This window comes from Osmerus eperlanus, chromosome 21 (assembly GCF_963692335.1).
Source record: "Osmerus eperlanus chromosome 21, fOsmEpe2.1, whole genome shotgun sequence".
Taxonomy (NCBI): Eukaryota; Metazoa; Chordata; class Actinopteri; order Osmeriformes; family Osmeridae; genus Osmerus; species Osmerus eperlanus.
In genome coordinates this window covers 9,930,377-9,956,838 of record NC_085038.1, presented here as the reverse complement: position 1 = coordinate 9,956,838, position 26,462 = coordinate 9,930,377, and the positions used below count along the sequence as shown (strand labels likewise).

The 26,462-nt window shown below is 52.6% G+C and overlaps 1 protein-coding gene across 1 annotated transcript in view; it reads right to left on the bottom strand.

The window, feature by feature from the left end:
- Positions 1–26,462, bottom strand: part of LOC134007816 (arf-GAP with GTPase, ANK repeat and PH domain-containing protein 1-like) — a 74,577-nt gene that overhangs the window by 31,071 nt on the left and 17,044 nt on the right. The window contains 9 exon segments of the mRNA XM_062447512.1: positions 1,228–1,332; positions 9,977–10,069; positions 10,441–10,596; positions 11,371–11,498; positions 19,493–19,627; positions 20,095–20,236; positions 20,366–20,451; positions 22,809–22,823; positions 25,882–25,969. Of these exon segments, the coding sequence (XP_062303496.1) occupies positions 1,228–1,332; positions 9,977–10,069; positions 10,441–10,596; positions 11,371–11,498; positions 19,493–19,627; positions 20,095–20,236; positions 20,366–20,451; positions 22,809–22,823; positions 25,882–25,969 (948 nt within the window).

The following is a 26,462-nucleotide window of genomic DNA, read 5'->3' as shown; positions in this document are numbered from 1 at the left end:
GAGGATGCGGAACAGGGTTGCCGATGACACACTCACACACAATTTCCCCTGCTTAATATTTCCACTAATGGGCCAACACAGTGGCTGACGGATGAGGGAGCAGAGCCGGGACAAGACACGCAACAACAAGACAATTAGAGGTGGAGTGAGGGAGTGTGGAGCGACAGACACAGCTAGTGCTGCCGGGGCACACTGACCCTACTGGCCCCTGCCGAGCAAGCGTGAGGACGTGTGTGTGAGGGGGTGTGTGTGAGGGGGTGTGTGTGTGGGGGGGGGGGGGGGGTGTGAAGGTGTGTTAGGTTGTGGGGGTAGACAGAGGAGGGGGGGCTCCGCCGGGATCTCACCGGGGGGACGAACGTCGCTTATGGTGTCATTAGCCGTGACACCACGGCAGGGAAGACAGACCCTGGTGATACATGCCACCGCTACCTCAGTACCACAGGAGAAGGACTACTTCCTGAACAGAGGTCCAAAGATCCCATTTGAACTCTCTAGAAAATGACGTGGATGTGATGAACTCAGTGTGTACTGGCAGGTGGTCCTTGCATTCGCCAAGTAGAACAGTGGCAGCGTTTCCACATTGTAGAGGTGAATTAGTTTCAAATGCAACGTGCACCCAGAGAAAGGACAATCTCCATTCAAGTGATAAGAGAAACGGCCTCTATGACACAAAGCCCAAGAGACTGGGGTAAAGTGTTGGTCTTAGTGCTGGGGGCTCGGGGTTGCGTGTGTGTGTGTGTGTGGGGGGGGGGTGTGTGTGAAGGTGTGTTAGGTTGTGGGGGTATGTTGTGTGAGTGTGTGTGTGAGGGTGTGTGTGTGTGGGGGGGGGGGGGGGTGTGAAGGTGTGTTAGGTTGTGGTGGTATGCAATGGTGTGTGAGTGTGTGTGAGGAGGTTTGAGGGGGTACGGAGGTTACAAGGACAGCTCGGTAGACGGTGATTTACAACTGAGTCAGGTGGCTGAGCGGTGAGGGAATCGGACTAGTAATCCGAAGGTTGCCAGTTCGATTCCCGGTCATGCCAACTGACGTTGTGTCCTTGGGCAAGGCACTTCACCCTACTTGCCTCGGGGGAATGTCCCTGTACTTACTGTAAGTCGCTCTGGATAAGAGCGTCTGCTAAATGACTAAATGTAAATGTAAATGTAACTGGAATTAGCTACGTTGTGCTAGCAGGGCCAAACAGTTGGGGTACGCGTGTGCGTGTGTGCTGTTCCAGGAAGTACTTACGTGCAGGCTGGGGTGGTAGGTGAGCAGTCCGTTGTCACACAGCGTGACGTACTTTTTCTTCCACTCCTTGTTGAGGGATTTGCCACTCCTCTTCAACAGCATGCCCTGTGGAGAACACAGGAGGAGCACAGGCCGTCACAATCCCGCACCACGACCGCTTCTGAACCAGCGACAGTTCAAACGAAACAATAAAAAAAATACTCATAGTTCATGATTTATCATTATCGTAACTTAGCGTCATTGAGGGGACCGTATTTCGTTATATTTTAAATCTATAGATATGAAGGCGAACTGTAGGGGGGGGGGGGGGGGGGGATGATGTGACAGAGTGCTACTAATGACTCCAGTCACAGAAAGGAAACACCCAATTTGGACAGCCAAGCTGAAAGGAAAAACAACCAAAACTCGTTTGGAGAGAAAAATGAGCGTCGGCGACAAAAGTGAGTTTTCCTCCTGAAGAGAGAGAGAGAGAGGGCCCCTCAACGTCTCTCTCCCTCTCTCGCTTGCTCTCCCACGCACATCAGCTGCAGCTGACTGCCCGTTTAGGACGCCCACTCTGCCATTCAGCCAAATTCATTAGGCAAGAGAAAAAGAAAAAAAGACAAGAGAGAGAGAGGGGCATGGTAGGGAGAAATGGGGGGAGGAGAGAGCTAGAGAGGAGCGGGGGGGGGTAAAACTGTCCACTGATTAGCAATTACAGGAGAGCTATCGCGCGTGTCACTTCACTGGACCTGTTCAACATGAACTCTGCGGGCAAGGAGATATTAATAGAGGAGGGCTAGGGGAGGGTCGCTGTGTAGGACGCGACAGGGGGAGGGGGGCGGCTGAGGGGGGGGGGAGGGGGGAGGGGGGGTGAGGTAAAGAGGGGCTGACGGACGCCGACAGGACCCATCTAGACGGACGAGAGCAGGAGCCGCCTTCTCCGCTGCCGCCCCCCGCTCACATTTCATCAGCGAAGCGTTCCGGCGCTCCCCGCAGACAGAGGAGGGGGGGCTCCGCCGGGATCTCACCGGGGGGACGAACGTCGCTTATGGTGTCATTAGCCGTGACACCACGGCAGGGAAGACAGACCCTGGTGATACATGCCACCGCTACCTCAGTACCACAGGAGAAGGACTACTTCCTGAACAGAGGTCCAAAGATCCCATTTGAACTCTCTAGAAAATGACGTGGATGTGATGAACTCAGTGTGTACTGGCAGGTGGTCCTTGCATTCGCCAAGTAGAACAGTGGCAGCGTTTCCACATTGTAGAGGTGAATTAGTTTCAAATGCAACGTGCACCCAGAGAAAGGACAATCTCCATTCAAGTGATAAGAGAAACGGCCTCTATGACACAAAGCCCAAGAGACTGGGGTAAAGTGTTGGTCTTAGTGCTGGGGGCTCGGGGTTGCGTGTGTGTGTGTGGGCGGGCGGGCATGTGTGTGCGTGTTTGCGCCCTGGCACGAGGAGGTGGTGACGCCGGGTGGAACAACAACAGGGCGCTCTTGCCACGCGCTCAAAGCAACTTGACGAGCTTTGGGGTTCTGCGAGGCGCCATCGCGGAGGCTGGGCGCCCATGGAAAATGTGAAGAAAACGTATGAGAGCAGGTGTGTGTGAGAGCAGGGAGCGGGAAATAGAAATGAGACGTGGGTGTAAAGGAGAGAAGCAGCGGAGCGCTCCAGAAAGAGAGGCAGCGGGCTATAGACAGAGAGGTAGAGAGACAGGTGTGTGTGTGTGAGAGCCGGAATGACGAAGTGCTCAAACGAGGCCAGTGGCTCATGTCGAGACACTAAAAGTCCCTCCACCGCCGGGCTGAAAGGGGAACTGGTGGGCCGCCAATATTTCTTCGAGGACCGACCAGTTTTGGGTGAAGAGGTCCGCGTGTTCATTCCGCCCGTCCACGGGCGGGGATGACAAGCGATCGGTTCGCGAGGCGAGGCTAATTGAACGCCACGTCGGGCTTCCTGATGGGTAATATCTTTCATTATTCAACTCCCGGAGCCCATGACGCATACCGTCCCCTCTTATTTTACCTCCCGGGGCACGGGGGGGGGGGCGTGACAGCTCACAAGGTCTTCACGGTCGGAAATAAATGGAGGAAATAAATACAGGCCGCGTCCGGGGCTCTCTCTTCCTTCTTCGCAAGATGCCACTTCCTCCCTCTGGTGAAGTGACGGGGAGCTACAGTGGCGCTGGGGAAAAGGTCACTCGCTCCGGGGCGACTACATGGAATCATTTGTTAGGGGGAAGCTTTTCAAAAACCATACCGGGCCATTCTTGGACAGCTTTAGCTTTTTAAAAATCGTCGCTCCACGCCAAATCAAGGGGGCCATGTTACAGAGAACTGGGCCCCCAGTTCGACGCAAACTCGCTTCTCCGAAACGATATCCGTCACGGCAATCTCACCGGTGCGGTGAGTTTGTTTTCGTTTGAAAGAAACATCCCGCAAGCTGTCGTCGAGGCTGTGAGGGAAAGGCCTGATAAGCAAACTTCTCCCAGGTTCGTTAACTTTAAACTGTCCGTCTATTGAAACAGACTAATCTACACTCTAATCACTCGATCCCACCCGGGTTCCCCCCTTTTCTCCCCAGACAATGGACTCTCCCTGGCTCCCTTGAGGGGAATGACAGCGGCCCATTTAGGAGATACGGAGGGAGGCCCTATCTCCTGAGAGCCGGAGGACAAAACCTCCACACAGCCCAGAGCTCTCAGGGGCCTCGGGCCTATTGTTCTTTGGCATCTCAGGAGAGCAGGGGGCTAAATTACGGGTGTCATCCCCACACAGGCTTCTGGGGTCTGGGGGGCTGACAAAGAGCGCATCAGGAGTGGGAGGGGGGGGGGGGGGTCCGGACGCCAGCGAGAGTGACACCTTGGTAAAAGCTGCACCGCTTTGTATCGTGGGGGCCATCTGATCTGGCTTGAGGAGTCATTCCTACCACACCTACCGGTCATTTGTCATCCCTGGACACTGACATCTGTGTGTGTTTTAAGAGACCTCGACAAGTGACATATCTAAAGCCCCGATCAGAGCTCATGGCCCGACTGCTCGCGGAGAGACAGCATGGCGCGGCGATCCCTGCCCTCCGCATGAACAAAACAACACAAACACACAGTCGCATTCGAGCTCCCGCTACCGCACCCACGAGTGAAAACACACACACACACGCTCGCTCGCTCTCTTGAACGAACACCCAGCCACACAGGCATCAGTCATGGTATCAATGACAAGGTCGGCGTTGATGAGGCAAGGACAGAGAAGGGCAGGCCCAGGGGAGCGGGGGGGCACCAGATCAAATAAAACACCACACGGAGAGGGGAGAGGGGAGAGGGGAGAAAAAAAACTGCTACTTGATTTATCTGATAAGAGTTCTGGGTAATTAATTAGAAACTCAATTATCCAAACCTTACTTCAGCAGTCTCAATTCATTAGAAGATAAAAAATGGAAAAAAAGCTCACCCCTCGCACATTTTTGACAATGAGAGAGCGGAGAAAGAAAGGATGCGGAGAGGAATACATTCTCTCCCTTTATTCCCTCGTTTAGCAGACGCTCCTAAGGTTGGCCGCTGATTGCTTTTGTCTATCTTCTCTTCCCGTCTCTGCAGAGAACTAACCCTGTGTCTACGAGGACCGATAGAAGATAGTGGCTCAAATAGGAGATGGGATTCAATTCCTGATCTAGCACAGTGGATCTGGTCTCAAGCACACACGCGCACACACACACCATGAAACAACAGAGCCCACCATGGGGGCACTTTGAGCGCGCTCGCAGCAACACAGTATCAAACAAAAACTCCACCGCTCCATGGAGACCACTGCAGGCTCTAATGAGCTCAAATCAGGGAAGATATGCGCTTTGATTGACGCCTGCGTTCCCCGCTTTAATTATTCCTCAAACCAAGACGACGCCACCGCCACATCCACCCCCAAAAAATCTCATTTCCAGGGGTTAGCGTGCATGACAAAAATGTCATCATAGGCCAAAATGGCTCCAAGCGGTGACAACCTTTCCCAGGGAAATGATATTTTTCCAATCCGGCGGAAGGCGGATCGTGTCACACTCGTTAAAGACTTGATAGCAGGTCTTTAATATTCACCGTCTTAATTAGGACCGCAGTTAATTTCATTAAATTCTTTGGCTGCTAAATGAAGCAGATTATGAGACATCTTTTATTGCGAAGCGTGAAATTACAGCCTGCCCGCTGCCAATGGCAGGGCGAAACTAATGAATTACAGGGTAAATAACACCCGAATTAACCATCCAATTTAACTCCTTACAAAGCATTCCGCTTGGGGGGGGGGGGTTCGGGGGGGGAAGTGACTGTCAAAACCAGCCTGCCCCGTGCTTGTTTCCCCCCTCCACAACAGCCAATTACAACCATGATACTAATCAGGCCCCTCGACAATGGGACGTGCATGTGTCTCGATGCGTTTGAAACCCGGACTCGAGGCCCGAAGTGACAGTTGGGAGGGGAGTGAGTCGACGACCGACCGACCGACCGTCCCGGAAAACGTATGACAAATAATACAGGGAAAGTGTGTTGAAACTTTTAAAACACTTAAACCCTCTGGTCCATGGATTATTAGCGTGTTAGAGAGTGAGTAGGAATCGAAATGTTGTCCACACACTTGATTGGAGCTCTACAATGATCCCAGTGTCTGGGTGTCAGCTGACCCAGTCGCCCCAAAACCCAGTCTACGCTGATGCAGTCTGAAAACCAAGAGGGGTGACAGATTCAGGTGGGGACAGGGGGGTTCTCTCTCCTTCCTGTTGGAGCGGAGATGAAAGGTGGAGGGGATTTCTCTAATGACAAGACTGCTCTCAGATCAGCATCAATCGGCTACTCCTTCTTGGGGGGGGGGGGGGGAACTCACTCTCCGCTCTCCGAAAAGTCCTCCTCACCTCTCCCTCACCACCCCACATCCTCCGTGCCCCGCTGGCCAGCACGGCGGAGCAAATTAATTTGTTCGAATGTTGCTTTTCAAAGTGCCTCCGTCAGGCGCTGGGCAGAGACATGCGCGAGCCTCTCTCTCCTCCGGTAATTACCGGCTAATTAGCAGCGCGGAGCAGATGTCGAAGGAGCCCGAGCCGTAAACAGGGTCTGTAAACAAAGCTGGCGATGGGGCCCACGCATCCGCTCCCCCCCCCCCCACCACCCTTTCGGGGAAAAAACTCCACCAGCGACCAATCAGGCACCTTAAAAAAAGGAGAAAAGTTTTGCTGCATCCTGACAAACAACCGCGGCCACTGCCCTCCCACTGAACCTGTTCGTAAAACAAAGAGCCCAGTCAAATACAGCCCCCCCCCCCCCCCCCCCGGACTCCAGAGGAACCGGGTTCCACCAGGGGGCCGTGTATGTAGAGAACACGGGCCCCCGGCGCGAGTCAGCAGGCGACATGACCGACTTCATTCCGCCCACACACACACACACACACACACAACACAGTGACTGAGTGTGTGTGTGGGGCCGAGGGAGTTGGGGGAAACTGGACCTCTGGGCTTTGGGGCTGCCTAATTGCTGCAGAGTGGGAGTACGCCCCATCCTCATTATAGGCAGTCAGTCCTGTCTGCAGACCCAGTGTGCGTGGCCGGGCTGCCTGCCTGCTGCTTTAATGAGCTCCTGGCCCTAATGAAGGCTCTTCTCCTCACTAAGCCTGCATGGAGACCGAGGGCAGTGGACCACCATCACCTTGAGAGGGGGAGTGTAGCAGTAACCACCCAGCAATGAGATTATGGCCCGACGTGAACAAAAACGATGCTAGGAAGGAAATGTGAAAGCCGGCTTCGAAAGAAGCCCGTCGAACGAGGCCCTTGCCTCGCGCGTTCATCCCGACCGACCTCTGCTGCCGCGCGTCCCACCGACGACTCAAGAAACATCATCGTCGCGGCGTGATTAATTGGCCGACAATTACAACCATACCTTCAAGGAACGAGGCGCGAGGCTAACGCTAACTGACTCTGACATCTGCCAAAGTGATTAGCGGGCGCCCGTTCCTCTCCAGCACTGCAGAGGAACCAGGGAAGACATAATCTGTGGGGGAGGGGGGGGGAAGAGGTGTGTGTGTGTGGGGGGGGGGGGGGCAGTGTATCAGGGAACAAGCCACCTAGCCTCCCCACCTAGCCTCCTCACCTAGCCTCCCCACCTAGCCTCCCCACCTAGCCTCCCCACCTAGCCTCCCCACCTAGCCTCCCCACCTAGCCTCCCCACCTAGCCTCCCCACCTAGCCTCCCCACCTAGCCTCCCCACCTAGCCTCCCCACCTAGCCTCCCCACCTAGCCTCCTCACCTAGCCTCCCCACCTAGCCTCCTCACCTAGCCTCCCCACCTAGCCTCCCCAGGAGAACAGAAGCGTGTGGCGCTGGGGAGTATTCGGGGATGTGTTCGGCCGGGTGGTGGTCCACGCTGGCGACAAAGGCGAGCTGTCGTGCTCGAGAGGGTCAGGGGTCAGTTAAAGGCACGCCATCGTTATAATGAGAGTGTAAACAAAAAGTGATAATGGAATGCAGGTAGCTAGTGGTCATCATCCCTCCCGCACAAACACACGCAGACACAAACAGTGTAAGCTGAGTGCTAATGGGATACAGGTATCTACATCTACATCTCGAACACGCTCTCGCTCTCACCCCACATGCACGCACACGCACACACACACACACGGAGTGTCTAATTAGGGAGCAGGTCTGCCGGCCGGCGAGCCTGCTGCCAACACTGAAAGGCAGGGGGAGAGATGGAGAGAGACGCGCAGGGGGAGAGATGGAGAGAGACGCGCAGGGGGAGATGGAGAGAGACGCGCTCTGGTTTGCGAAAAGGAAAGACCACAGGGAATGATCAAATCAATTAGCATCCAGCTCCAAAAAGGGAAGCTCTGGCCCTCTGGGTGGGAGCGCTTGCCTGTTCCACTTTATTATGGTCTGGCGTCGTCGTTACGGTGACGCCCTGGTAGACAGCAGGCTAACCTGGCGATGTGTCGGAGAGAGGCTGAACTGGAGGTGCAGTTTCAACCCTTTGCGGATGATAGTCCAGCCAAGTTCAAGTGTCGATTTGAATGAGGGATGATGGAGAATGCTTGGCAAACGGGAGAGAACACTCTGGTTGACTCCCTCTGGACGCTCTGTCTATGAGGACAATGCGTCTATGTCTAACTGGAGTCCTCACAAGGCTTCCAATCTGCCACTGCTACACACACAGGATATGTTAGCAATCTGCGCTCCGGCATTGCTAATTCACCTCAGTCATCATCCAGACAACATCATGTTAGACAAACAAAGTTCACCACACATTTAATTTACGACATCATTCACACAGATCATCTCTCTGTCTCTCTCTGTCTCTCTCTGTCTCTCTCTGTCTCTCTCTGTCTCTCTCTGTCATCGTGTACCGAGGCCGTTCACAACTCCAACGTGGCGGTCGGAGGATGCTGCCAACACAGGGGACAACACGTTTCCGAAAGCTGACGTTGCTTTGAACTGAACAGAGGCACTAGCCAGGCAAGGCTAGCAGCACTAAGGAGTCTTATCAGGAGGACCGGAGGAGATGAAGGTGAATACATCCAAAGTCCTGTTTGATTCCAGCAAGGGGAGGCATAATTTTTTTTTTGTTAAAGGGGATGAAAACGCTTCAAAAGTAAACATGAAGACCTGCGACAATTACGGGGCTGTCTGCTGTGAGAGCTCTGCAGGGGCCTCCTGCCGCAGCTGAGAAGACAGCAGGGGCCCCTGTTTGGTAGTCGGGCTGAGTGGCCCCCTCTCCGGGGCTAAGAGACGGGGCTAGGAGACGGGGCTGGGATCCGCTCCCCGCCAGCTCCGGCGGCACGCTAACTAGCCGCCTAGCGAGCTCCTTGTGAAAGGCGGCCCTAATCAGAGATGCAATTTGTTCATTAGGAGATTACAAACGAGGACGCCGCGACGACATGAGAGGGCGCGATTAGCGCCCGCTAATTGCCTGATTTTGCTCACGCTCGAGTGGCGGCGGCGCAGGAGATGCCTCTCCTCAGCTTCTCCTCCCCCCCTCCTCCTCCTCCGCCCCCACCCCCCCCACCCACCCACCCTCCCTTGTTCGTTCGTTAAAGACTTGTTTGCGGCAAATTGAGGCCAACTCAAACATTTCGGTCCCCGATCACAGTGGGAGGAGGGATGGTGGGGTGGGGGCTCTGCGTTGTTTCCATACTTTCAGTGCCCCCCCCCTCCCCCCTTCCCTGCCAATGCCCCAATCAAAGCGCCCCAGCTGCATACAGGAAGGGGAATAAAACGAAGGCTTTGAAAGAAAAAGAAAGAAGAAGAGAAAAAAAAGAGAAAGAGTGAGAGAAAGGAGAGCGAGGTCCATATGCCAGCCGGCAGGCTACACTTCATTAGGGTCTTCAGCCACCCCTCCATCTCCCCCCTGCCGCCGCCGCCACCTCTCTCTCTCTCTCTCTCTCTCTCTCTCTCTCTCTCTCTCTCTCGGAGAGAGAGGCGGCAGGGGGAGATGGAGGGGTGGGGGGTGGATAAAGAGGGATAGAGAGCGAGCGAGAACGAAATCCCTTCCCACTCCTTATCCTAATGATCTCATTTCAATACCCGGGAGAACCCGGAGTCTAATTGATGTCAAGTGTGTGCTTTCGCTGTTAATCAAGGCGGAGGCATCAAACGCAAGGGGGAACCTGAGCGTGTTCTGAGCCTCATGCTTGATCATCCCCCCTCCCCCCCACCCCCCCCCCTCCCCCTCGGTCGCCCCCACCCCTAATGACGTCCCGTCGCCACAGAGTGTCCGGGGCCGGGGACCCGAGCCTACCTGCTTAATTGGGATAGCGCGCCCGCTTCCAATGCTGTCTGCTCGGCCCTCCAGACCTTTCTTGTCCTTGTCGGGCTCGCTGGCCTTCCGGGACTGTGGGGGGACAAGGAAGGATGGGGAGGGGGGGGGACAAGATAAATATGGACATCAGGGTGCTTTGCTGTATGGAACCGATAGTAAAAGTAGAAGCGAGGGATACGAGAGCCGCGAAGTTGGTGACGGTGTGTCAGATCTGCACTCGTGAGGTGAAACGGGGAAACTTCTAAAACAGTTCCCGAGAGCCGGTTACCATGGTCCTCCTGAGGCGTGTCGCCTTTCATTTAAATAGCTGTCACTGTTTGGTGTGTGGTGAACGGGGTGGGGGGGGGAGAGACGGTAAGAATTCCGTTGAGGGGGCTGGGTGAGGGTACGGGGCGAGGCCTGTGTGTGTATGTGTGTGAGGGGGGGGGGGGGGGGGGGCTCACGGTGAACAGGTTGGAGCGGCGCTTGGACTGCTTGCGGACGGGCGTGGGGGTGTTGGTGGCCTGGGGCACGTCGATGCGCAGCTCCTTCTGGCTGGTGCTGGGGGTGGAGGGCACCGACGACGAGTAGTCACTCAGGCTGCCTCCCCCGTTACTGGTCTGCAGGGGGAGACAGAGAGGCACGGAGCAGAGAAGGAGAGAGAGACAGAGGGAGAGACAGAGGGAGAGGGAGAGAGAGAGGGGGAGAGAGAGAGAGAGGGAGAGAGAGAGGGAGAGAGAGGGACGGAGAAGAAAGAAAAAGGGAAAAAGAGAGGGAGAGAGAGAGTAAGAGAGAGAGAGTAAGAGAGAGAAAGAGAGAGAAAGAGAGAGAGGGAGTAGAAAGAAAGAGGGAAAATGAGAGAGAGAGGGAGAGTAAGAGAGAGACAGAGAGAAAGGGGTCATGCTTATAATAACTAAAGGTTCAAATGGCAAAGAAGAGAGAGTCCAGCTCCCTGTATCAAGATGATTCCCTGACGGCCGACCACACCACCATCACCTCAGCGGCATCCAGACAGGATGATGCAGTGAGTGGGGGTGATTTGGGGCTGAGGGGCCGAAAACAAACATGGCCCTCGAGGGACAAGCTCAGTTTTAGAGACAAGCTGACCGATGAGCTTTTAATGAGGAATCAATGATCGGGGGGCTGAGTGTTGTGGATCGAAGTGGACCTGGTAAATGCTCCGTGTATGGAAACTGATGCTGAGTGGGTGTCTGGTGGCACAACACTGACACTAATCCATGTGTGCGAGAGTGTATTTATGTGTGTGTGTGTGTGAGTGTATTTATGTGAATGCATTTGTGTGAGAACTTATTCATACAGTTTGTACAGTATATCTTGTTTTACGTTGAGGCGTTTCTACGTAGTGTGTCCCTATCTGTGTGTGTGTGACCCACCTGGCTGATGTGCACGGCAGACACCTGTGTGGAGCACACTGAGGAGTGGCTGGGGGAGTTGGGGAGGGACTTGCAGGGACCAATAGACAACTGCTGCTTCTTCCTGCTCGCCACAACCTTCTGAGCCACTGAAACAGAGAAAGAGAGAGAGTGAGGGTGAGAGAGGTAGGAGAGAGAGAGAGAGAGAGAGAGAGAGAGAGAGAGAGAGAGAGAGAGAGAGAGAGAGAGAGAGAGAGAGAGGGTGAGAGGTAGGAGGAATGAGAGAGAGACAGAGAGAAAGGGGTCATGCTTATAATAACTAAAGGTTCAAATGGCAAAGAAGAGAGAGTCCAGCTCCCTGTATCAAGATGATGAGTGAGACACAGAGGGGGGGGAGAGAGAGATAGAGGGGGGGAGAGAGAGATACAGGGGGGAGAGAGAGAGATAGAGGGGAGGAGAGAGATAGAGGGGGAGAGAGAGATAGAGGGGGAGAGAGAGATAGAGCGGGGGAGAGAGATATAGAGAACCTGGTGCCAGACAGATGCCAACATTAAGCATCCTTCCTGGGCAGTAAATACTCAACCACTCAGCCCATAATAAGAACTAGATCTGCTAGTCATTCTGCTGTTAATCTGTTTGACTACAACCCCCCCCCCCTTCCCTCCCCCCAGCACACTGGTTACCAGCAAACAGCTCAGACTGTTATTTATGATTGTGGTCATGATTTGTGAGTGTATAACAGAGAGTGTTGGTCTGGTGAGCGGGCAGAGGCCTCCAGGGCTGCTGCTCTCAGAGCCGTCTGAAAGGGCAGAGTCAATCAATGGGGCCGCTCACAGCCCCGCCATCGATCCCCACGCCCTGCGCCCCCTGGACCAATTGGAGAAGGGTATTCAAATGGTCTGCCGTCTCCGTGGCGATCGGGGATCATTGATTTACATGTCTGAAGTGGAGTGGGGAAGGGGGGTGGGCAAAGGAGGTAATCTGCTCTAATGTTGATTTCTCTAGAAGTGGAGGTAGGGAGGGGATGTGAGATCATTAACATGTACACATCCTGTACACACACACACTACTGTACACACACACACACACACACACACACTACTGTACTGTACAGTAGGAAGTCAGGTGGCTGAGCGGTTAGGGAGTCGGACTCGTAATCTGAAGGTTGCCAGGTCGATTCCCGGCCGTGCCAAATGACGTTGTGTCCTTGGGCAAGGCACTTCACCCTACTTGCCTCGGGGGGAATGTCCCTGTACTTACTGTAAGTCGCTCTGGATAAGAGCGTCTGCTAAATGAATAAATGTAAAATGTACACACACACTACTGTACACACTCACACTCCTGTACACACACACACACACACACACACTCACACTCCTGTACACACACACACACACACTCCTGTACACACTCACACTCCTGTACACACTCACACTCCTGTACACCTCAACACATCCTGTAAACTCCCAAACTTTATGAAAAAGAGAACAAAGCTATTTAAAACTCCCTTAAACTAGTCAACACACCACTACGAGACCCCCATGCGCTGCTCGGCAGGCCAGCTGTCCGTGCTGGCCAGGAGAGGGTTAACTGCGTCAGGCTGATCAGGCACACTCCATTATCCCAGTCCCAATAAACACGGCCAGGTCTCATTTGGTTGGAGATGAAGCCATTGTTTTAATTGGGGCCGTTAAAAGGCTGGGGTTTTAATGAGGAGCCAGTCGTAAACATTTACCTTCAGGTGAGAGGGCCGCGCCAAGGGCAGCGGGGGGAACTTGCTCCTTGCTAAAAAGCACCGAGGTCCAATTCAGGCATCAACACAACACTGGTGGTTGGGGGGGTGTACACACATCAAATATCTCAGAGTCCAATGCTCTGGCTCCTGCCTCCAGAACACGATGACCCCGTGTCTTTGTGACGCTCCTCGAGGCGCTAGGGAACATGGGTAGGGGCCGCCCGGGGCCGGCCCCATGTATGACACCTGTCCACACATGCATACACAGCCAAGCCCCGCTGTATATTACTTTAAGTGTTAAGAACAGTTATGATAAGGCCGTGTTAAATATTTAAACTGCGCGGCTAATGCAATTTAACTTTGCCCATCAATCTCACTCCCCCCGCTCTGAGAGGCTGCCATTTATTCTAATGGAAAAGTCTCCCGTTTGATCAGATTTACGACAGGCCGACGCTCCTGTGCCGGACGAGAGAGGGAGAGAGGGAGGGAGGGGGAGATGGAGAGGGGCAGGGAGATAGAGAGAGACATTGGCGCTGCGGCCAAAGCGGAATCACTTGGTCCGGTAACACCGTCCGCACGTTAATGTCAATAGAAGACGCCTTGGTAACCCGTCGTCGTGTGATCGGATGATACCATTGTTCCTCTGCTATCTGAAAAGGGAGGGGGGTGGGGGGAGGAGGGGGGTGGGAAGCGGAGAGGAGAAGAGAGGGGAGTAGACAGCTAACCTTTTCCCTTTCTGGGATACCCAGCTGGACAGACACGTGACACACTGGAGGGGCAGGCAGGGATATGGAGAGGGTGAGGTAGAAAGCAGGGGCAGGTATAGACCATCACAATCCATAGTCATTATGTGTTCAGGACAGGCGACTTCGACTAGATAACAGCTGAGTGGGAGACCATGACAGAGCACGAGAGGCAGGGGGTATTGAAAGAGAGATGGAGAAAGGTACAGAAAGAGGGAGAGACAAAGAGAGAGAGAATGACACAGAGACGTGAGAGAGAGAGAGAAACAGTGTGTCCTGGAGAGTTTATTATGGTGCTGTCAGGTCGCTTAGCCGCGGCGTGCCCATAAATATGAACTAATGAGTCCGAGGGAGAAGCGTGTGAGAGCAGGCGCGGGGCGGCGCAGAGCGTGGAGCCCGCCAGGGAGCTGGGAGAAAAGGTCACAGTTGTACCTCACTTACAAGCCAGTAATTAAACCATCCTCAAGACCCGCTCTGCTCCCCCCCCCCCCCCCCCCCAGGGCTCCACGTGACCAGAGAGAGGGGCCCCTGCCATGGACACACAGTCTCTCACAGACCCCCCCCCCCCCCCCCACAAGGTCACACACACAAAAACAAACAAAAACCCACACAAGGCACATCAATCAACGAAACACACGCACGCTCCCTCGCAGACACACAAACACGGATCAAAGAGGAGGGAGACATGTTTGAGTCTGTGCCCTGCACTACACACACACACACACACAGCAGCCGGGAGGCCCCCGAGGGCCCCCAGGAACACTGATCTAGTCAGACAGGCCCTTAGTTTTGTTATCAAAACAATCCCCGGCTAATTTATCTTAATAACCGCCCAGATCCTGCCTCTGTGAAGACACAGCAACCGGGGCCTTGAACGATCTTGGCTCCATGTAATCCCGACTGATAAACAAGAATGCCTCGCATTAAAATAAAAAAAAGAGAGACGTTGCTAAACTAAACGGGAACGTTTACGATGGCGGCGGCAGCCAGCGAGCCAGGTTATAGCTGTGTGGTGGTGCCAGCCGTCGCAAAACGTTACGACAGGCCCCTCTGTCGCCGACATCCCAGGGAGCATCTGGGCTCTACCCACTGCCCTCCGCCTCCCTGACTGTGGCACTCGGGTCCTTTTCCCCCGAAACGCGGCGACGTTCATTCGGTTCTCCTGGTGTTCTCGCTCGAGTTTGGATGCGAGGCCGGTGACAGAACGCGGAGCAGCCTGGTGAGGTCTACTTCCCGTCGCGGCGCCCCCCGACTGGGAACGCGACGCCGCAAACTACACGCCGGCTAATTACGCCAATAAAAGTATATGACAGTGACAATACCCTTAATCAGTGTTCCCTTGGCGGGAGATGCGTTTCGACTCGCTGTGGGTGTGCGAGCGTGCGTGCGGACATTAGCGCTAGCACCTCTGACAGGGGGGTGGGTCGGAGGGACAGGGCGCTAGGACAGCGGTCTTCTCAGCTCGTTAGCGTGCGCTAACGAAGGGCCGGCGTCCCTCGCTCTGACACGGGGGCGGCGGCGGCGGCGCGCATGTCACTGTAATTAGGATAATTAAATTAGCGCTCTGATGGACGAGGGGCCAGGGTGCTGTCAGGACCCCTTCCCATGAACCCACCCCCCCCATCGCTCATCCAGACAGGCCGGCCGGGCCTGCAAGACCTTCCCCACCACCACCACCAACACACACACACAGAAATAGAGAAAGAAGTTAAGAGAAAAAGATGGAGAAAAGAAGTCTGGGTCCAATTGTATTCCAGAGTGGACATCGCCACAAGGATTTACAATTCTTATTCTACCTCCTCAGTGTAAAATTCGGCCTAAACAAACGCGCGCACACTCGAACCTTGACATCGGGAGCGTTCGGTCATTAGACGGCTCCACGCGGCTAACTGACCCCCCCCCCCCCCCCCCGTGAAGCGTCCTCCCATGCAGAGCCCGGCTCCAGAGGCACGCTACGCGCCGCACCACACTTGACCCTGACCAAAAAACAAACGGCCCCTCCTCATTTGGCCTCCTCATCAACTTCCTCTATATCACATGCAAATCAGGAGCGGGGGCCAATTATTTTTAATGGCTAATGTTCTGGTCAGTCATGCGACGGGATCTCTTTTATCCATGTGCATCCTGATGGAGCTCACTGGCTCCGTTTTATTTAATTTACGAGTTACTGCATGTTGAACTAGCTCAGTTTGGAATCACGTCAAATTAGTACAAATCAGCATTTATGCGTGGAACGGGCCAGTGCTGTCAGTGAAAATATACCCATTTAAGAGTGTGTGTTCGATGTGCAGTCAGTAATTATGTTTCGCTGTATATGACTGAAATCAATACAGACTTGTATCAAGTGGAACCCTGGAATATGCACGGACTGACAACTAAAAATCAATGGACGTAATGCGTTTATGAATGATTTCCGTTTCATAAAAATGCAGTTTTCGTCTCCCATCGACTGGCCCGGCCGTTCCTCTTGCGATAAATTGAGAATGGGGACAGAACGCGCGGTCGAGAACACTTTCATTTACATTTGTGTTTTAACAAGCCATTTGTCTGGGAGAGAGCGACTCAACCTTCCGTCGGATGACTAATCTTCTTCATTAAGACAGGCTCGGCTCCCAGCTTACACACAACGCATGTCATCGCTACGGCCGCGTTCTGGACAAAGCCTGAATCCCCGGACCTCGACCTGTGATTGGCCGGCTCTGAGGCCCGCTCGGACACACACGGCCATCTGGACCGGGGGTGGGGGAGGGAGGGTCTGGCTGGGCCGTGCTGGCTCCAGGCCTGGACACTGACTTTCCGCAGCTTCTGCTCGAACTAAACCATCTCATGCTGTGACGGGAACAAGGACACAGACAAAGAAGGTAGACACTTGTTCCTTTATCAAAGTGTGTGTGTGTGTGTGTGTCTGTGTGTGTGTGTGTGTCTGTGTGTGTGTGTGTGGAATAGAGAGAAGGAGAGGCAGCAGGAGGGGAGGGGTGCGAATTAGTGAGGGGGCTGAAATCATGCGATCGTCTCAGACCAATTCTTTGGTCTGAGACAAGCATGGCGACTGACCGTGGTTCTCCTTCACTGTGGTCAGGGGAGCCCACAGCCCCTGTGTGGTCATTACTAGAGTCCTCCGCTCCAAATTAAGGTCATGTTAAGTAGTAATTATGGCAGAACGCACTGCTTGGATGCAATGGGGGAGCTAATTTTTGGCAAACTTGACTGTGTGTGTGTGTGTCTGTGTGCGTGTGTGCGTGCGTGTGTGTAAATACACGAGTATAAACACACACTCGCACCTCTAGGCAGAAAAACTGCTGTCAAGGCGCGGCTCGGACACAAAACATTAAAATAATCATTTTCCCACTCATCAATGAATTCCACTGTAGTGGATAATTAAAAAGCGTGATTAATTGAGGATAATGAAATGAAAAATGCAAGGAGACAGTGTCACTGACAATAAAGAATTTCGCATTTTTCTTCCGTTCATGTACCGCAAATAATGGGGCTCGCTGTTACATTGACCTGCACCAACAAACACATACCACATTAGACACGCACGCACACACACACACACACACACACATCTAGTTTTCAGCCAACAGTGTATTAATTAAGAGGATAATAGCCCAGCATTTAGTGTGTAAATCTTCCTCCTGGGCCAACAGCAGTGGAGCAAACAGCAGCCAGCCTGGCTTCTCCCCACAGCTGGCCGTGCCTGATGCACTCCTCTGCACTGAGCTCTCTCACACACACACACCCACACACATTTGCACCTCTAAATAAGGACACGTGAGTACACACTAAGTACTCAAACTCTCTGACGACATCACCCTAACCCCAGAGCTTTGTGTGTGTGTGTTTGTGTGTGTGTGTGTATGTGTGTGTGTGTGAGGAGGTCCAGGGAGGACCTGGGCAAACAGCCTTGTGCTCCAGCCGATTTCCCTGGAGAAGGAGCTGTGCTTTTCTGCAAAAACTCTGCCAACAAACCTATGATCTATGATCTATGATCATTTCGCCATCCCTTCTACAAGTAGTAGAAGTCACACAACATCCAGTACTTGACTATTCATCTGAGACAGCAGGCCTTGGACTGCCCGTCGCTGACTCCTGCTCATGCACTGCCCTCTAGTGGTCAACACAAAGACAGCACCTACTCCCGGACCAGTCCCAAACAGCCGGCACAGCGAGAGTCCACGCTAAGTGATTACGATTCATCACTTCGAGCAATCGCCGTAGCCAAACCTTTTTTTATTTATTTTTTCGAACGCAAAACTTTTTACTTTCGTGATAACTCCGTCCCCTCAACGCAACGGCGTAAACTTGATAGAATGGTGTGATGGATGAAACGAGATCAACCCTTGTGGTCCAGTGCTGCTGTGTGTCAGATATGAGAATGTCACTCCACTCTCTGGATGAAATAGAGGCGCAGGGCCCGGTAATTAACCACTGATTGCACGGCCATATATTTCTCTAATTACGGCCTTAACCCCCCCCCGCCTGCCAAACACGCACTCCCCTCCCCTGACACCCCCGGCTTCATTAATAACCTCGCAGCAGATTAATACGCTCCTGGGGGGGGGGAAACATAACCAGAATTTACTATTTACTCTCAGATTTACTACCGCTGGTATGGAATAGTGTACGATAAGCAGTACTTTGATATCAACACATCCTGCCAGCGTACACTCAGGCTCGAGTTGCCATTAAGCAGAGCAGGGGGGTTCACTCATTGTCATGAATTTGCTCTCCCAAGTTTGAGAATCCTCCATAACGTTTGACACGCGCGATCGCTCCTATTCGTCATCTGTCGGATAGATTAGTCAGGCCTGAAACTCGTCAGGCCAGCTAATGGCTGGCGCCGGGGGAACTTGTGGCCCCTGGACTGGGACCTGGTACCTGGTGACTCATTCCCCTCCCTGTATTATAAAACTTAAGTACTGTTCCGTCGGGCTAAGTAGGTGAGAGGGTCCATTTGATACTTAATTGACACATGATTAAGACCGGGCCTAACGGCCGTCGTCAGGGGGAATGTCACCTTCCGAGGGTTTTTATTGGCTCCCCAGTGTCTTTATAAAGAAGTCAAGCGTTGCCTGGGAGTGACAGGGTGACGAGGGGAACACATAAGACGTGGATTCAGCCACGTGAGCATTTCAAAAGAGGGTTCTTCAGTACTAACCGTTAACCATCACCACTCGACATGGCTAGCGCTGGACTCTATTTTAACGTCAGTGGAACATTCTATACAAGCTAGAAATGCCTGTGGATGTCTATAGCTAGCCTACCACCTAAGCTCTGAGCTTTGGGGACCAGATCCTACACTCTTTATTGTATTTGGTTTATTCTAGTCATGTTTGAGTGGTCATCTTGATACTCAGATGTATCTGTGGTCCCCTAGTGGAGGGGGAGGGGGTCATCCTGATGTTCTGTTCTATGGAGTGTAGTGGAGTCAAGTGGCTGAAGGTTGCCAGTTCGATTCCCGGTCATGCCAACTGACGTTGTGTCCTTGGGCAAGGCACTTCACCCTACTTGCCTCGGGGGGAATGTCCCTGTACTTCCTGTAAGTCGCTCTGGATAAGAGCGTCTGCTAAATGACTAAATGTAAATGTAAATGTTCTGTCCTATCTGTGGTCCCCTAGTGGAGGGGGTCATCCTGATGTTCTGTCCTATCTGTGGTCCTTACCGTCCTGGAAGACTCGCTCCACGTTGAGGCCGTAGGTGGCGCACGTCTCGTAGTAGGTGCAGCGCTTCAGGTCGTTGGACAGCTTGCGCGCCCGCGTGTCATCGATGACCCGGGGGTTGGCCGAGCTGATGGCGTCTGAAGTCACAGACGACACATGCAGGGGTGAGTCGGGACAACACTCTGGCTCCCTCTAGTGTTCACACGCACACACACACACCCAAACTCAAAGCGGTGGCAGTTTGCCGGCGAGAAACTATCGTGGTAGGGAATCAAGTTGTTTAATGTCACTCATTTTAACGGTAAATAGATTAAGCTGGTCTTTCTGGGTTTTCAGTCCATCAAAATACGGGTACCAAACTGCAGCACCTCTCCCATATCTAACTCTCTCTATGTACATGGCTGCAGCTACTACAGATGGACAGTAGGTGGCAGCAGTAACAAGGAAGTGGGCGCTGGCGGTGGAAGCATGTCATCATACGACAAACGGACCCTTCTGATGCAGTGTTCCTACAGAGCCCCTGAGTCCGTCTGTCTGTGGGCTTTTCTCACCGTGTAACGCGTGTGTGTGCGCGTGCGTGTGTGTGTAGGAGTGAACATCTCACCTTGTGTTCCGACCAGAACCAGGGGAACCTCTGCAGTGTTGCGGTAGTTGGCCATGCGGCTGTAGTAGTGGTACACAGTCTGGAAGCTGATCTCATCCTCCAGGCTGAACACAAAGATGACCGCGTCCACCCACAGGGCAAACTGGGGGAAGAGAGAGAGAGGGGAGGGGAATAGAAATAATTGACAATATTATTTGCCGCTGAACAATGTCATCGGAAACCCACTGTACATGTAAGGAACCGAACGGTGCTGTGTGGGTGCAGTACTCACTTGGGCCTCCGGGGGGCCCCCTTCATCTCTGATGAGGAGCAGGTGGCTCTGGCCATCCACAACTATCTCCTTCTTAAAGCGCCCCCCTGCAGGAACAACAGACTGGCTGAGGCAGGGCAGAGGTTATGGGGGACAGGGGAGACAGGGGCGGTACACCTGATCACTTGAAACTAGGACCGGCCAAAATCCAGTCGGCCGAGAAAGACACTACACTTCTGTTGATGTTTCAGTCAGTAAATCTGGAGCTTCATGAGTTAGGACAGCCAAGGTGACTGAACGGACATGAAGATAAATCACAGGGCCCGGGGTGAAACAAGGCCATCCCAGGGCGCCGATGGTGATTGGGAAGGGGAAGGGTGTGTCTGACACACACTCACACACACACAGAGGTTAACTAATGATTGGTGTGGTGGAGTGACTTGACATCCAGATTCAGGATGAATTCAGATTCAGTCTACAAGGTGCAATAAATAAAGAAATAGCTAAATAAATAAAGACCACACACAGGTGGAATGAGAGCGATGCTGCTCGACAGGTAACCAGGCGCAGATGACAGACGGCGAATGTTTGGGGAGTGTGTGTATGTGTGTGTGTGTGTGCATCTCGTACATTCCAGGTGGTCATTCCTCGTTAAACACTAAACCCCATGTTGTCTGGAAGAAGGCGTGACCCTACCTCTATTAACAGACCGGCACACGTTTTAGAATTGAACCTTGTCTGAGGAGACCATTAACATCTAAATGGAACGCTAAGCTTGTCGGGCTAAAACACCAGGAACTTCTGTTCCCTTATGTCCTTTATCTGGAGATGAACTGTGAACTTTGACCTTGGCACAGTGCAAGGGGGGGAGGGGGGAGCGAGAAGGGAGAGCGAGAGCCAGAAAGAGAGCGAACAAGGCAGAAAAGGGAAGAGCGGGGGGGGAGGGCGGAGGGAGGGAGGGTGCAGGGGAATGGTCGACGAGAAGTCAGTCTGCTTCTTCCCATCTCCGTGGGTCAGAGGAGCCCTATTCCACTGACCTTGACCCTTTGACCTCTAAACCCCCCCCAGGGCCATCTGCCCTCATGCAGCTGTAGTCTGAATAAGCAGAGCTGTATTAGCCGGCAGCGTGGTTGCGTGTTCCTCCTATACTAGCTGATCATGCCTATGTATAGCTTTATGAAGCAGACTGAACAGAACAAGCTGTACTGAATCAGAGAGGCATGTGAATTTCACACGGCACTACCCTTCCTTTGGGATGTGCATGTGTGTGGGAGTGTGAGTGAGTGTGTGTGTGCGTTAAACGGACAACCAGCAGCAGACTGGTTGTCTGAGAGGCTCTCCTGAGCCAGAACGGTGTTTATGTGTGTGTGTGTGTGTGTGTGTGGGGGGGGGGGGGGGGCAAAGTGGCTTTTCCATAATGACATGGTGGCAGTTGGTGCCACTGTCATGGGGAGCAGGAAGAGGCGGGGCCAGGATCCGCGCCACAGAACGCTTCCCTCGGTTATTTATAAAACCCCCATCGTCTTTCGCCCCCCCCTCCCCTCCCCTCCCCCCGTTCCAGCTGTGAAGTCGTGGAAGCGAGCCCACAGCAATCAGTCTGAGGGAGGGTGGAAGCAGCCACACACAGCCCACACTTTACACCGTGCCTTCAACCCACTTCCGCAACGACCCAAGACACACGTGCGCATGGGCACCCAGAACCCTCAGAAGGCCAACCCCAGGGTGGGTATTTTGGGTGCCTCGGCCCTATGGAAGAGAGAGAGACAGAGAGGGCCTCTCTGCTCAACTGCAAGGGAAGTCCATGCAAGGCCAAGCAACCATAAACTGTAGAATAAGGTCTAACATTATGGTGTATTTATACACGGACATGGAAACGGAAAAAGCATACTTGAATGTGGAAAATGTTTTCAGACACCATGGTGAGAGTGTCGGGTGTAGAGGGTGACCGGTCGCATCATTGATTCGGATGCATTGTGTCGTTTTGCAGGGCCTTCCATGCTGAGTCAGCAGTGTGTGTGTGTGTTTGTGTGTGTGTGTGTGTGTGTGTGTGTGTGTGTGGTACAGCAGTAATGGACTGCAAAACACCGTGAGGGATGTGGGTGAAGAGTGGGCTAAAGCTAAAGAGGAAAGATGGCCAGTCTGAAGGGAATGAAGAGAGCTCTCCATGTAGCTACAGGCTAAAGGCTAACACAGTAACAGCTTGACTCGCCCCAGGTCCCGTGTTTGGCTCTCGCCGCGTGTGTTCAGTCAACACAAACAAAACATGTCAAACGAACCATATTGTTAAGCCTCGCTTCGGGGGCCACCCAATTCAAAGTGGCGCTGCGGAGCTAAATGTATTATCGTTGAGCTAGCGGGAGCGATTTTCAAGGAACCTGGGCTTTCATCAAGATGTAACTGTGTTGTGGTTAGTCCCATTCCCCTGGGGCATGAAGAGAAGAGAGAGGATAGAGAGGATAGTTACCTGCATCCACGTCGGCTAGTTACAAGTGCAGCCAAGATAAGAGAGAGAGAGAGGAAATAAAAGCAAATCAAAGGGTGCAGGCCAGTTATACATGCACACACAAGAGACACTGCACAAAGTCCCATCCAGAGAGAGTAGGAGAGAGCGAGCATGAGAGACACCGACACACAGAGAGAGAGAGAGAGAGACCGACAGAGAGAGAAAAAGAGAGAGAGCGAGACAGAACGAGAGAGAGCGAGAGCGAGAGCGAGAGCGAGAGAGAGAGAGAGAGAGAGAGAGAGAGAGAGAGCATTCATCCCAGGTCTGACAGACACAAGAGCAGAAGTGCTTCAGAGGCGGAGCGGTGCAAGAGGCTGTAAGAAGGAGTGGGTGTTACTGTGACATCATCATCATCATCATCATCAGTACTGTCATCCTACACCCTTTGTAGCTAAATAAAAGGAAACACACACTAGCTGTGTAACTGTGGTAAGGTTCCTGTAAGCTTCAGAATGAGCACTGGTTTTTGGGTTAAAGGGGTACCTTGGAAAACAGAACATTGGGGTCTCAACGAACGCACACCTCACAAACTATTCAAGGGCCCCTGAAATTGGGCCCCAAAGAGAGGTGTAAGAAAGCAGCCATTCATAAGTTGGGGGAAACAAGACCCACTAGAAAAAGAGGCAACATTTTCTACCCTCTCAGTATTGGCCTGTCGTGTCATTAGTTTGAATGATCAAACCCATGCTCGGAGCAAATTGTTTTGAAAAACAAATAAGTGAATAACGTGAAGTTCCCAGCGGGTAATCCTCATTCATAAAGAGAGCCTCGGATTCTGGTTAGCTGAGGGTCTGTAGACCAGTGCAGGCCTCCTGTCTGCAGCCCAGAATAGAGCTGGTTAGTGGCTTTGTGGCTCCACGGCCGCCAGGCCAGCCCCGGGAGAAAGAATGCACGACTCCAAATCAATCACCATGAGAATTCAAGAAGTGAGGTATTTTTAGCTACGGGGGATTTCAAAACAACGAGGCCCTATCAAACAAGCACCCCCCCCCCCCCCCCCCCCGTTTTATTGCTAGGCGGTTACACAACGCTATCAAGGGGCTGGGAGGGCAGATTTCTCGTCGGTGGAAACACTGCTTCCTAGATGGGAGGCGGTGCCAAGTATTTGGGAAGGATCAAAGATCGGGGGCCTTTGTTGTTTTTTAACCTCGCTAGGCATGCTGTTCTGCCCGAGGAAAGGCCGTATTGTGTTGTTCTTGGCAGGGCGCGTTATAATCTAGAGGCAAAGAAGCGAAAAACACCCCGGTGACATTAGTTCTGGGCTGTTCCCATCGCGGAGCCACCGGTATGCGGACTGAGCCCTGGGCCAGCAGTAATGGTCCCCTTCTAGGAAGGCTGCTGAGGCCTACAACTCAGACAATCATACTGTACACAGTAGACTACTGTTCCAGTCCCCCAGCTCTCCCCTTTACACCTTCCTCTCCTCGCCTCAACCCCTTCCTGGCCTGAGTGCTGATCTGACAAACTTGCCGGAAGGGGTGTGTGTGTGTGCGCGCGTGCGCGTGTGTGTGTGTGTGGGGGGGGGATACATCTTTACCCTTCACTGTGACTGAAGCTTAGGAGAGATATATATATATATGTATGTAACCGGCAAGTTTTCCACAGGCCTTGTGAGAGCGCTAGTAAAAAAGTGCTGAAATATTAACACGGAGGCCTTTGAAAAGTGGGGCTTAGCCTGAGGAGTGTCCCATATGTGGGTGAGTTGGCAGGGAGCCCCTCGGAGGCCTCAATAATGGATGGGGAATATGGCCGTTTCCTCAGGGCTTGAGCTGTTGCTGACTAGACACGCTAACGCTACTGTAGATTTCGATCACGACGGCGGGTTTTTTCCCGCCCTTTCTCACCTGCTCTTCAACCACACAGGAGCAGGGTTCTTTCACCTGTCAAGGCTTTTTCGACCCAGTTATGGCTCAGGAGGAGAGGAGAACAGAAACTGTGTGACTGTTGAGATTTGCCTCAGGCTTTGCTTCAGGACAGGCAGCATGACTACAACAGTTTGCTTTGGGGCCAAACATACGGTGAAGAATAGAAGAAGAAAAAAAGCTAACTTGTTTACTGGCACGAACCAGACAGAAATAGCCTCAAAGCCACAGTCTGATTCCTCTGTGGTTGCTATGCTCATTTCTACCTTTGATAAATGCGTCAAAAGGGACTCGAAAGCTCCTGAGATCACTTTGAACTACATACAAAGCTGTTTCAATACTCTTGATTACTTCCTAAGGGGCGATCATTTGGTTGTTGGGGACGATAGGGTGTTTAGGAGTTGAGCACCGCCCACATATGTTACTGCCTGAACCAGGAAACCCAACCACAGTAACACAGACCTAGTGGATAACCATCTAGAGGACCAAGTGGACAGCTACAAATATTTGAGTATTCTATTTGATAAACAGATTCGAATCCCATGTTGACGCTACCTATAAAAAAGTCCAGCAAACTGTTAGCATTTCAACTGAGAGGAGGACTGTCTTTTACAGAGGTTTTATTGAATCTGTTTTTACCCTTTCGTATTACTGCATGGTTTGGAAACCTATATATGTCCAATAAGAACTGACTTGGAAGGATTGTTAAAATGCCATGCAAGGTCTCAGCTCTTGAACATTTACAACCGGCAGGTCCATAGGAGGGCTAATGCTCCACTGGACTGACTGCAAAGGACCATCCACCCCCCGTGAGTGCAGTGGATGGTCCAGCTGCTGCCCTCAGCTTGTCTTCTCAGAACCACTATCTGGAGGACTAAGAGACTCCAAGTTTCCTTCATCCCAAGTGCTGTTGCAGTTCTTAATGGCAGACTAGTGCAAGGAATCTTGTACTTTGCTCATTTGCTTACTTGCACATTTCTACTTGCACTTGGTATCAATCTAAATGTTCTGGTAATTGCGCTATGGTTTTATTGTATTGATGTTCTCGTTAATGCCGTCATACGTATTCTGTTCTTTCTGCAAAATGATATCTCCCTTTTAGTACAATGACGATAACCTGGAACCTGGAGACAGATCAGGGGGAGGGGTCTCTGGGGTAGGGCGGGGCTTACCTTCAGGTGACTCCTCCTGTACGTAGGTCCCGGTCAGGTACCTGTGCACCAGGGCTGACTTCCCACTGGCCAGGTTACCCACAATACCCTGGGGGAGGAAGAGTGTCGGCTGGTTTCTAAGGAGACGTGACTGCATCACTACGCATGGTAGAGAGTTGTCAGCATGCGCATGCAGGAGGAAATGCCGCATTATGGAGGTGAACATCTTGTGCCAACTACAAATGTGTCCCTTTCTCTGCATGGTCCTGCTGTGACACTGTCTGGTGACAGAATGCATCCACGAGTGGCTGATGGGGCACTAACGATGTTTTGGGGGTTTGTCGTTTTTGCTGCACTGTACTAGGCACTCCTGCCAATGAGACGATATTGTAATACTGTCGCTGAGGTACTGATATGTTATTACTGCACTGCAGCATTATTTTTTTATGTTGACCATACATTCAATTAGCTAGCTCCTGTTATCGAGATGCTGCTGTTGTATTCTTTTCACCTCGCCTGGTAGCTGAGATGTTTTAACATTGGCTGGTCAATACAGACTGTTCCTCAACTCTGACCACCGAAAAGTTGTAGAGCTCTGCACT